The 12640-nt window shown below is 39.7% G+C and overlaps 1 protein-coding gene across 1 annotated transcript in view; it reads left to right on the top strand.

Annotated features, from left to right (window-relative positions):
* Window positions 1-12640, top strand: part of SPTLC2 (serine palmitoyltransferase long chain base subunit 2) — a 109853-nt gene that overhangs the window by 47666 nt on the left and 49547 nt on the right. Inside the window, exon 9 of the mRNA XM_029237523.1 lies at window positions 1470-1596. Within this exon, the coding sequence (XP_029093356.1) occupies window positions 1470-1596 (127 nt within the window). The remainder of the gene's footprint in view (window positions 1-1469; window positions 1597-12640) is intronic.

Here is a 12640-nt window from a genome sequence, read left to right as displayed (position 1 = left end):
GCCAGGGCCTCAGGAGATGGGGGAAGTGGAAAGTGACTGCTAATGGGTATGAGGCTTCTTTTTGAGGTAATGAAAATGTTCTAAAATTAGATAGTAATGAAAGTTGCACAGCTCTGTGAATATACTGAAAGCCACTAGATTATACAGTTTGAAAAAGTGAATACTATGGTATGTGAATTGTATATCAATAAAACTGTTATTTTAAAAAACTCTCCAGTATTAGGGAAAAAAACAGTGTATGTCAAGTATTTGTACATAGTACATGGTAGGTGCTTAAATGTCCTTAAATAAATGTCCTTAAATTCCTCTTTAAAATTCCTCTTTAAAATTTGACGCTGGGAGTCTTAAAGCATGGACTTTCTCTTAATAATTCATTGTCTTTTAGAGAAACCCCATTATCAGTGGTTTTAGTCAAGTTCAATAGATATTTACTTCAATTTTTAAAAGGACCAGGCTCACTTTGGAGAATTGATTGGTTTTTGGTAAGATTTGTTGCTAAACAGAAGGATAGAAAAATAATACTCTGGGAGATCATTGAGGTACAGTGTATTTATGGTTTTTTTGGTTTTGTACAATTTTTAGTATCTACACTGTTTTCTGGCGGCATTTTCTGTCTCCTGTTTTGGTTCTGGAACATAAGCTTCTTTGTGTGCACATTTTATATAAAGACTTAGTGAAGTTAAAAGGTATCAGAGAATAGAGATATACAACTGATTGTTCTGAAATTTTTGTGACTGACAGACAAGTTTTTTTTTTTTTTTATTCAGTGAGATGGCTTTAGTGTCCTTATGAAAGACCCAATGAATTTCTGTTTAACTTTTGCCACATTTATATCATTTTATAAATCTCTGTTTATCTGGAGAGGACATTTAGTGTTTTTAAAATGGATATTAGAGACCTGTCTCTTATTCGGGAATGTAAGGATGAGCTTTGCAGGCATGGGATGAGATGCAAATGATATTTTCTGTAATACTTAGAAGTAAGTTGTATCTAAACAGCAATTCAAACGCTTTCTTGTTGAATTTAGCATTGCAGAGCTGTTTATAACATTAAATGATATGTTCTCTAAGTTTAGAGGTCTTCTTTAAAGCTAGTTCTTCTTCCTTTCATGTTGTGGCATGTTTAAAAAACGAAACAGAGAATTCCCTGGTGGCCCAGTGGTCAGGACTCCTCTCTTTCACTGCTGATGGCGCAGGATCAATCCCTGGTCTGGGAACTAAGATCCCACAAGCTGCGCAGCACAGCCAAAAAAACAAAACAAAACAAAGCCTAAGGATGTTGCCATGTGTCTGACCCAGTTGTTGCTGACAGTGTGCTTTGACCGTATTGGTTGATCTCGTGTCTCAGATAGATGTGCCTCTTCCAGTGCTATTGAAGGGAGGAGGCTTCTGTCACCTTGGAGGAAGGCAGTGACACTGCTGGTGAATTCACGCACTGCCTCTAATGACTTGCTTCTGTGAACTCCCCAGGAGCTGATCGACTATCTGCGGACACATTCTCATAGCGCAGTGTACGCCACATCACTGTCACCACCTGTTGTGGAGCAGATCATCACTTCTATGAAGTGCATCATGGGGCAGGATGGCACCACCCTTGGTAAGTCTTTCTTTTCTTGGAAAATTTCCTGGGCTCAGTAAATACTTAGCAATCAAAAGTACTCTTTTTCTTGAGCTTTTTTCCTAAAAGGAGGAGTCAGGTACACTAATGGGCAGTGCTGGCAGGTATGTGAGGTCTTGGTTTCTAGGGACACTTTTCAGTGTGTTTACACACACCATGAGAACTAGCCTGGCTCATTTCCTGTTGAATTTTCTTGTCTACAGATGGTGAGGCTTTAATCTCACTATCCTACGTATTCTCATATCTTAGGTGATAAGTCTTCAGGGTCTTTCTTTTTTTTGGCAGTACGCAGGCCCCTCACTGCTGTGGCCTCTCCCGCTGTGGAGCACAGGCTCCGGACGCGCAGGCCCAGCGGCCATGGCTCACGGGCCCAGCCGCTCCGCGGCATGTGGGATCCTCCCAGACCGGGGCACAAACCTGTGTCCCCTGCATCGGCAGGCGGACTCCCAACCACTGCGCCACCAGAGAAGCCCTTCAGGGTCTTTCTTGAATTGCATAATTTTATGTGAAGATGTAATTCACTGTGTAGCGATGTTTTGTTCCCATAGTATTTAAAAGCTGCTGTTTCCGTGAATTAGTGTCCTTGATTTAATGCCTTTTAAAAGAGTTTCTAATTTAACATACAGTATATAATAAAGGTCATCCTGAATCTATTTATTCTGTCTTTGCTGGGATTTGTAGTCCAAACTAGATTCTCTGACTAAAACATACTCAAGTGAACCAACAGTGATGTTCGCTTTCTGATATTTGACTTTTATATCACTAGAGGGCAGTGTTGACTACAGAAAAGTTATAATAAAGGGGAGCAATTGGGTTTTTTTGTTTTGTTTTTTCCCTTTGAGAAGAATCTCCATTGTGAGTGTGAGACATACATTTGCTTTTTGCTTTTTTAATGCTTCTAAAATCACTTTTGCTCTAGTGAAATATTTCATGTTATCAGCCTTGAGCTCTCTACTCTTCAGCTGTATAATATTTTGTGGTCAGATTGATCTGGTTTGCATTGAAAAACAAGAAAAAAGTAGTATGTCTCATTTTCATTGATTTAAGCCTGTTTTCTTAAATCAGAATTTTCCCTTAATATTTTTTCTGATCTGTGGTACATGCATCCTTGTTATCTCTTGGAAGTGTTGATCATTTTTAGTTTCATAAATTGATTCCTTGGGGAAGAATATAATTCATTAATGTCGTGAACACCACATGGAGCCTTGTGAGAAGCTCCCTGCTAGCAAAGCTACAGCGTTATCTTCTCTCTCTCATATAAGGTATTACTAGAAATAGTATGCTTTGACCTGAGCGTACATATATGCTCATATATGTAAATGTATGTGTATCTATGCTTTTATATATATATATATATATATATATATATATATATATATATATATGTACATAGCTAGCACTTAGCTAGTTATTTGCCATAGGTGCATCAGCCTTGTTGATTCAGCACACAGATTTAGGTGACTGAAAAACGAATGGTAACAGCTCTCAAAGTTACCTTAGATAATTTCTTTGCCCTATCCTAGAGCATGGATCCATGTGATGCGTGACCTCTGGATAAATGACTTATCTGTGCTAAATAATGAAATCTAGGCTCTACTGGTAGACAGAAAATGAAATATGGTAATTAGATATAGACTTTGGGTTAGCACTCATTTTCCAGTTTATCTATTGCCTCTCTAACCACCCCCTAAGCTTAGTGGTGTGAAACAACAGCCATCTTATTATGCTCACAGATTCTGCGGGTCAGGAATTCGGTCAGGGCACAGCAGGGATAGCTTGTCTTTGCTCCACAGTGTCTGGGGCTTGAACTTGGAAGACCCAGGCGGCTGGGGAAGACTCTGATGGCTGGGGGCTGGGGTCATCTGGAGGCTTCTTCACTTACACGTCACTTGGGCTGGAGTGACTTGAAGGCTGCGCTCAGCTGAGGCTGTTGACCAGAGCACCTTCACGTGTCCTTTCCATGTGGTGTGGGCTCCTCACAGCATGGAGACCAGGTATCCAGATAGGACCCTGCAGAGAGCAAGCATTCCCAAAGAACCTGCTGAAACCCCATGACCTTCTGTGATCTGTTGTTAACAAGCAAGTCACCAAGGCCAGCCCAGATTGCAGGGCATGGGGAATCAGACTCCACCGCAAATGGGAGGCAGGTCAAAGAATTTGTGGCCATTTTTAAAACTTGCCACTACCAGCCTTTAGATAATATATTTTAAAATTAGTCCCTAAAACTTTTAATTAGTGTGACAGACTTCTGCTGGTTATGTTGTTTCTCTCCCAGAATAGAGGATAATAAAAATCTAACCATTTCTCATAAAGCCTGCTACCTGATCCTATTTAAATTTGGCCTGATTTCTTTTAGATTTGAGTGGGTTAAGGCAATGCTTATTTTTATGACATCATTTTTTTTTTTTTTTTTGCGCTACGCGGGCCTCTCACTGTTGCGGCCTCTCCCGTTGCGGAGCACAGGCTCCGGACGCACAGGATCAGTGGCCACGGCTCATGGGCCCAACCGCTGTGTGGCATGTGGGATCTTCCAGGACCGGGGCACGAACCCGTGTCCCCTGCATTGGCAGGCAGACTCTCAACCACTGCGCCACCAGGGAAGCCCTATGACATCATTTAATGCATCTTTTCATTGTCCTTGAAGAAAAAAGCTGGAACCAGACAGTAGCCTTTTGACTATGCCTTAAGGTGACCTTTAAAAAAGAGGTATCTGCAATTAATTATCTGAGTGTGATTTTATAATAGAAGTCACCTACCTTAAGAGAAACTTAATTTCATATGTTCAGAACATTGAATTTCATTAATTCCACAAACATTGAGTATCTCACTACATGTTAGACTCTGTGAATCAGAATCCATAGGCAGTGGGCATCCAAGCAGATCATTTGAATGAGGTGTATACTTGGGGGTTACTGGGGCTGTAGAGAGTAGTGGGCTGTTGTATTAATCCCAGAGATTACTGTACCATAGAAAAATTGAAGTTTTATTAATCATTCACCAAATATTTGAGTGCCTGCTGTGTGTAGTAGGTGCTGATTCATCAAAGAATAAAATACCCCCAAATTCCTGCCTTGCGGGGTTTCTAATAAGGGAAATAAATCATACAGTTGCCAGAAAGTGGTAAGTACTCTGGGAAAAAGCAGGAAAGGTAGGTGTTGAGGAGTTCTGGAGACACAGTTTGTAATTCTAAATAGGGTGGTCATTGAGAAGGTAAGATTTTATGGAGCACTTGAGCGAGGTGGGAATTTAACCCTGAAAATCCAGGGCTAGAAGGCCCCGAGTAGGTGACTCCATGTTCAGCAATAGTATGAAGGCCACTGTGGCAGGAGCATAATAGTATAGGTAGAGTGCCTGAGGATGAGTGAGTGAGGTGAGGACAGCGGGGAGACTCTTGTCCTGCAGGGGTGTTAGGTTGATATGAAAACACAGACACACTGGTTCTCTTGCCTTGTCTAGTATCAAACTCAAATTCTTGAATAGTTTCTGTGGGCTTTTTAATATTGGCAGGCTTGTGGCCTGTTTCAGATAGGTTAAGAATTTTACTGCCCTTTCAGCTTTCATGAAAAGTACAGAATATAATATACCCATGATTATATTTTGAAGAAATTTGTCTAGAAAGAGTCAGATTTGCCTAAGACCTATACCAGTGGTTTTCCTTTCAGTGAATTTCAGTAGCACTGTGAGTTGGGAATGGGGGAAGCAAAGTGTAACCCATATATGAACAGAAGAGACTGCTATATGATAATACTGATATTGCAAATGGAAGAACTCTTTCTTTACTTTGTGGTAAATATCTCACATATGATTTCTATTTAGGAATGAGAGGGGAAAAGATCATGTAATGTTAGGGTTTGGTCCTAGATTTAATGTTGGTTTAAGGGAATATTAAAAGTAAGAAGCTGGTTTTCTTGTCATGTCCTTACTATTATTCTCTGACTTTTGTTACCAGGCATACAAATATTAAGCATTATTTGAAAAAGCTCATTTTTGACATAATATCTTCTCCTTCTTGTAAGACATAATAGTTTTATATATTGCATGTTTTAAATTTCTCTGTTGTGTAAACTTATTTCATCATAAACAGTCCTTCCTGTGGGGCCACTCCAGAAGCTTTTCTCACCAAACAGGATGCCGAGCCAATGGAATTCCCTTGCAGATGGGACTAAAGACAGCAAAGAGTCACCAGGAACTTGATTTCCTTTATTTATTTATTTTTTCCTCCTGTTTCAGTTTCAAATAATTCAAAGAATTATAGGACTAGAGGCTTTAAATAAGCTGCAATTAGCACAGCATTTATTTATTTTTATACAACCGGTTCTTTTTAGTTATCTCTTTTATACATATTAGTGTATACATGTCAATCCCAATCTCCCAATTCATCCCACCACCCCATCACCCACCCCCACTTCCCCCCTTGGTGTCCATACGTTTGTTCTCTACATCTGTGTCTCCATTTCTGCCTTGCAAACCAGTTCATCTGTACCATTTTTCTAAATTCCACATATATGTGTTAATATACGATATTTGTTTTTTCTCTTTCTAGCTTACTTCACTCTGTATGACAGTCTCTAAGTCCATCCATGTCTCTACAAATGACCCAATTTTGTTCCTTTTTATGGCTGAGTAATATTCCATTGTGTATATGTACCGCATCTTCTTTATCCATTCATCTGTCGATGGGCATTTAAGTTGCACCCATGACCTGGCTATTGTAAATAGTGCTGCAATGAACAGTGGGGTGCATGTGTCTTTTTGAATTATGGCTTTCTCTAGGTATATGCCCAGCAGTGGGATTGCTGGGTCATATGGTAATTCTATTTTTCGTTTTTTAAGGAACCTCCATACTGTTCTCCATAGTGGCTGTATCAATTTACATTCCCACCAACAGTGCAAGAGGGTTTTTCTTTTCTCCACACCCTCTCCAGCATTTGTTGTTTGAAGATTTTCTGATGATGCCCTTTCTAACCAGTGTGAGGTGATACCTCATTGTAGCTTTGATTTGCATTTCTCTTATAATTATCGATGTTGAGCGGCTTTTCATGTGCCTCGTGTCCATCTGTATGTCTTCTTTGGAGACATGTGTATTTAGGTCTTCTGCCCATTTTTTGATTGGGTTGTTTGTTTTTTCTTAATATTGAGCTGCATGAGCGGTTTACATATTTTGGAGATTAATCCTTTGTCCGTTGATTCGTTTGCAAATGTTTTCTCCCATTCTGAAGGTTGTCTTTTCGTTTTGTTTATAGTTTCCTTTGCTGTGCAAAAACTTTTACGTTTCATTAGATCCCATTTGTTTATTTTTGTTTTTATTTCCATTAGTCTAGGAGATGGGTCAAAAAAGATCTTGCTGTGATTTATGTCAAAGAGTGTTCTTCCTATGTTTTCCTCTAAGAGTTTTATAGTGTCTGGTCTTACATTTAGGTCTCTAATCCATTTTGAATTTATTTTTGTGTATGGTGTTAGGAAGTGTTCTAATTTCATTCTTTTTACATGTAGCTGTCCAGTTTTCCCAGCACCACTTATTGCAGAGACTGTTTTTTCTCTGTATATCCTTGCCTCCTTTGTCACAGATTAGTTGACCACAGGTGTGTGGGTTTATCTGTGGGCTTTCTATCTTGTTCCATTGATCTATGTTTCTGTTTTTGTGCCAATACCATATTGTCTTGATTTTGTAGCTTTGTAGTATAGTCTGAAGTCAGGGAGTCTGATTCCTCCAGCTCCGTTTTTTTCCCTCAAGACTGCTTTGGCTATTCGGGGTCTTTTGTGTCCATACAGATTTTAAGATTTTTTGTTCTAGTTCTGTAAAAAATGCCATTGGTAATTTGATAGGGATTGCATTGCATCTGTAGATTGCTTTGGGTAGTATAGTCATTTTCACAATATTGATTCTTCCAATCCAAGAACATGGTATATCTCTACATGTGTTTGTGTCATCTTTGATTTCCTTCATCAGTGTCTTATAGTTTTCTGAGTATAGGTCTTTTACCTCCTTAGGTAGGTTTATTCCTAGGCATATTATTCTTTTTGTTGCAATGGTGAATAGGGTTGTTTCCTTAATTTCTCTTTCTGATCTCTTGTTGTTAGTGTATAGGAATGCGAGAGATTTCTGTGCATTAATTTTGTATCCTGCAACTTTACCAAATTCATTGATTAGCTCTAGTAGTTTACTGGTGGCATCTTTAGGATTCTCTGTGTATAATATCATGTCATCTGCAAACAGTGACAGTTTTACTTCTTTTCCAATTTGTATTCCTTTTATTTCTTTTTCTTCTCTGATTGCCATGGCTAGGACTTGCAAAACTGTTGAATAATAGTGTCAAGAGTGGGCATTCTTGTCTTGTTCCTGATCTTAGAGGAAATGCTTTCAGTTTTTCACCATTGAGAATGATGTTTACTGTGGGTTTGTCGTATGTGGCCTTTATTATGTTGAGGTAGGTTCCCTCTGCCCACTTTCTGGAGAGTTTTTATCATAAATGGGTGTTGAATTTTGTCAAAAATTTTTTCTGCATCTATTGAGATGATCATATGGTTTTTCTCCTTCAGTTTGTTTATATGGTGTATCATATTGATTGATTTGTGTATATTGAAGAATCCTTGCATTCCTGAGATAAACCCCAATTGATCATGGTGTACGATCCTTTTAATATGCTGTTGGATTCTGTTTGCTACTGTTTTGTTGAGGACTTTTGCATCTATGTTCATCAGTGATATTGGCCTGTAATTTTCTTTTTCTGTAGTATCTCTGTCTGGTTTTGGTATCAGGGTGTTGGTGGCCTCATAGAATGAGTTTGGGAGTGTCCCTTCCTCTGCAGTTTTTTGGAACAGTTTGAGAAGGATGGGTGTTAGCTCTTCTCTAAATGTTTGATAGAATTCACCTGTAAAGCCATGTGGTCCTGGACTTTTGTTTGTTGGAAGATTTTTAATCACAGTTTCAATTTCATTACTTGTGATTGGTCTGTTCATATTTTCTGTTTCTTCCTGGTTCAGTCTTGGAAGGTTATACGTATCTTTCTAAGGATTTGTCCATTTCTTCCAGGTTGTCCATTTTATTGGCATAGAGTTGCTTGTAGTGGTCTCTTAATGATGCTTTCTGTTTCTGCAGTGTCCATTGTAATTTCTCCTTTTTAATTTCCAATTTTATTGATTTGAGTCCTCTCCCTCTTTTTCTTGGTGAGTCTGGCTAAAGGTTTATCAGTTTTGTTTATCTTCTCAAAGAACCAGCTTTTCGTTTTATTGATGTTTGCTACTGTTTTCTTTGTTTCTATTTCATTTATTTCTGCTCTGATCTTTATGATTTCTTTCCCTCTACTAACTTTGGGTTTTGTTTGTTCTTCTTTCTCTGTTTCTTCTAGGTGTAAGGTTAGATTGTTTATCTGAGATTTTTCTTGTTTCTTGAGGTAGGATTGTATAGCTATAAACTTCCTTCTTAGAATTGCTTTTGCTGCATCCCATAGGTTTTGGATCGTCGTGTTTTTGTTGCCATTTCTCTCTAGGTATTTTTTGATTTCCTCTTTGATTTCTTCAGTGATCTCTTGGTTATTTAATAATGTATTGTTTAGCCTCCATGTGTTTGTGTTTTTTACATTTTTTTCCCTGTAATTAATTTCTAATCTCATAGCATTGTCAGAAAAGATGTTTGATATGATTTCAATTTTCTTAAATTTACCGAGGCTTGATTTGTGACTCAAGATGTGATCTATCCTGGAGAATGTTCCGTGCGCACTTGAGAAGAAAGCGTAATCTGCTATTTTTGGATGGAATGTCCTATAAATATCAATTAAATCTATCTGGCCTATTGTGTTGTTTAAAGTTTGTGTTTCCTTATTAATTTTCTGTCTGGATGATCTATCCACTAGAGTAAGTGAGGTGTTAAAGTCCCCCACTATTATTGTGTTTTCATTGATTTCCTCTTTTATAGCTGTTAGCATTTGCCTTATGTATTGAGGTGCTTCTGTGTTTGCTCATACATATTTATAATTGTAAAATCTTCTTCTTGGATTGATCCCTTGATCATTATATAGTGTCCTTCCTTGTCTCTTGTAACAGTCTTTTTTTTAAAGTCTATTTTATCTGATACAAGTATTGCTACTCCAGCTTCTTTTGATTTCCATTTGCATCCCCTCACTTTCAGTCTGTATGTGTCCCTAGGTCTGAAGTGGGTCTCTTGTAGACAGCATACATTTGGGTCTTGTTTTTATATCCACTCAGCAAGCCTGTGTCTTTTGGTTGGAGCATTTAATCCATTCACATTTAAGGTAATTATCGACATGTATGTTCCTATTACCATTTTCTTAATTGTTATGTGTTTGTGTTTGTAGGTCTTCTTCTCTTGTGTTTTCCACTTAGAGAAATTCATTTAGCATTTGTTGCAGAGCTGGTTTGGTGGTGCTGAATTCTTTAAGCTTTTGCTTGTCTGTAAAGCTTTTGATTTCTCTGTTGAATCTGAATGAGATGCTTGCCGGGTAATGTAATCTTGGTTGTAGGTTCTTCCCTTTCATCACTTTAAATATTTCATGTCACTCCCTTCTGGCTTGTAGAGTTTCTGCTGAGAAATCAGCTGTTAACCTTATGGGAGCTCCCTTGTATGTTATTTGTCATTTTACCCTTGTTGCTTTCAGTAATTTTTCTTTGTCTTTAATTTTTGTCAAGTTGATTACTGTGTGTCTCGGTGTGTTTCTCCTTGGGTTTATCCTGCCTGGGACTCTCTGTGCTTCCTGGACTTGGGTGGCTATTTCCTTTCCCGTGTTAGGGAAGTTTTTGACTCTAATCTCTTCAGATATATTCTCAGGTCCTTTCTCTCTCTCTCCTTCTCCTAAAACCCCTATAAATGCAAATGTTGTTGCCTTTAATGTTGTCCCAGAGGTCTCTTAGGCTGTCTTCATTCTTTTTTCTTTTTTCTTTTTCTTTTTTTTTTTTTTTGCGGTACGCGGGCCTCTCACTGTTGTGGCCTCTCCCGTTGCGGAGCACAGGCTCCGGACGCACAGGCTCAGCGGCCATGGCTCATGGGCCCAGCCGCTCCGCGGCATGTGGGATCTTCCCAGACCGGGGAACGAGCCCATGTCCCCTGCATTGGCAGGCAGACTCTCAACCACTGCACCACCAGGGAAGCCCTCATTCTTTTTTCTTTATTCTGTTCCGGGGCAGTGAATTCCACCATTCTGTCTTCCAGGTCACTTATCTGTTCTTCTGCCTCAGTTATTCTGCTATTGATTCCTTCTAGTGTAATTTTCATTTCAGTTATTGTATTGTTTATCTCTGTTTGTTTGTTCTTTTATTCTTCTAGGTATTTGTTCTTTAATTCTTCTAGGTCTTTGTTAAATATATCTTGCATCTTCTTGATCTTTGCCTCCATTCTTTTTCCAAGGTCCTGTATCATCTTCACTATCATTATTCTGAATTCTTTTTCTGGAATGTTGCCTATCTCCACTTCATTTAAGTGTTTTTCTGGGGTTTTATCTTGTTCCTTCATCTGGTACATAGTCCTCTGCCTTTTCATTTTGTCTGTCTTTCTACGAATGTAGTTTTGGTTCTTTGGGCTGCAGAATTGTAGTTCTGCTTGCTTCTATTGTCTGCCCTCTGGTGGATGAGGCTATCCAAGAGGCTTGTGCAAGCTTCCTGATGGGAGGGACTGGTGGCGGGTAGAGCTGGGTGTTGCTCTGGGGAGGGCAGAGCTCAGTAAAACTTTAATCCGCTTGTCTGTTGAAGGGTGGCGCTGGGTTCCCTCCCTGTTGGTTGTTTGGCCTGAGGTGACCCAGCACTGGAGCCTACCCGGCTCTTTGGTGGGGCTGATGGCAGACTCTGGGAGGGCTCACACCAATTAGTACTTCCCAGAACTTCTGCTGCCAGTGTCCTTGTCCCCGTGGTGAGCCACAGCCACCCCCCACCTCTGCAGGAGACCTTCCAACACTAGTAGGTAGGTCTGATTCAGTCTCCAGACCTACCTATGGGGTCACTGCTCCTTCCCCTGGGTCCCGATGCGCACACTACTTTGTGTGTGCCCTCCAAGAGTGGAGTCTCTGTTTCCCCCAGTCCTGTTGACGTGCTGCAGTCAGATCCCGCTAGCCTTCAAAATCTGATTCTCTAGGAATTCCTCCTCCCGTTGTCAGACCCCAGGTTGGGAAGCCTGACGTGGGGATCAGAACCTTCACTCCAGTGGGTGGACTTATGTGGTATAAGTGTTCTCCAGTTTGTGAGTCACCAACCCAGCAGTTATAGGATTTGATTTTATTGTGATTGCGTCCCTCCTTCCGCCTCATTGTGGCTTCTCCTTTGTCTTTGGATGTGGGGTGTCTTTTTTGGTGAGTTCCAGTGTCTTCCTGTCAGCGATTGTTCAGCAGTTAGTTGTGATTCCTGTGCTTTCGCAAGAGGGAGTGAGCGCACGTCCTTCTAGTCCGCCTTGAGCACACGTCCCTCGCAAGAGGGAGTGAGCACACGTCCTTCTAGTCCGCCTTGAGCTTGAGCAGCACAGTATTTTTTGGTTTGCTTTTTTCCCTGGGCCAGCTGCACTACCATCTATGGGTTCTAATCTCATTACCACACCCTTACCCCTTTGAGACTCAGATTCACTTTTCTGAACATACAGTGTTTGAAAGGTATGTGTGTGTGTGTTTTAAGATCATGAATTTTTATATCTTCTCTAAGCTACTCTGTTATTGGAGCTGTTAGCATTTTATATATGATCATAAATTTGAGGCACAATTTCATTTTTGAGACTGATTTAGGAACTTAAGGAGCTCATATATTACATCTACAAAAGTATTTTATTTTCTTCTTTCTTGGCCCAATATGGACCCTTGTGGATGTGTAGTGCACGTCTCTTGTTGCTGTACAACGATCATCTTTCCTGTCTTTTATTTTTAATGTATATATTATTTCATTTTTTGAAACTTCCTGCAACTTCTGGAAACAAATGGACAATTGTAGGGAAAAACAGGAGCATTCTAATCTTCCTTGGTGTTCTTGCTTTTCCCTGTTGGCTTTAAGGAACTGGCTCTGGGGAAGAGAACTAAAAATTATGAAAAAAAAG

Source organism: Monodon monoceros, unplaced genomic scaffold (assembly GCF_005190385.1).
Source record: "Monodon monoceros isolate NGI ecotype Baffin Bay Population unplaced genomic scaffold, NGI_Narwhal_1 Super_Scaffold_21, whole genome shotgun sequence".
Taxonomy (NCBI): Eukaryota; Metazoa; Chordata; class Mammalia; order Artiodactyla; family Monodontidae; genus Monodon; species Monodon monoceros.
Note: the sequence above shows the minus strand (reverse complement) of the source record. Positions and strands in the feature narration are given on the sequence as shown.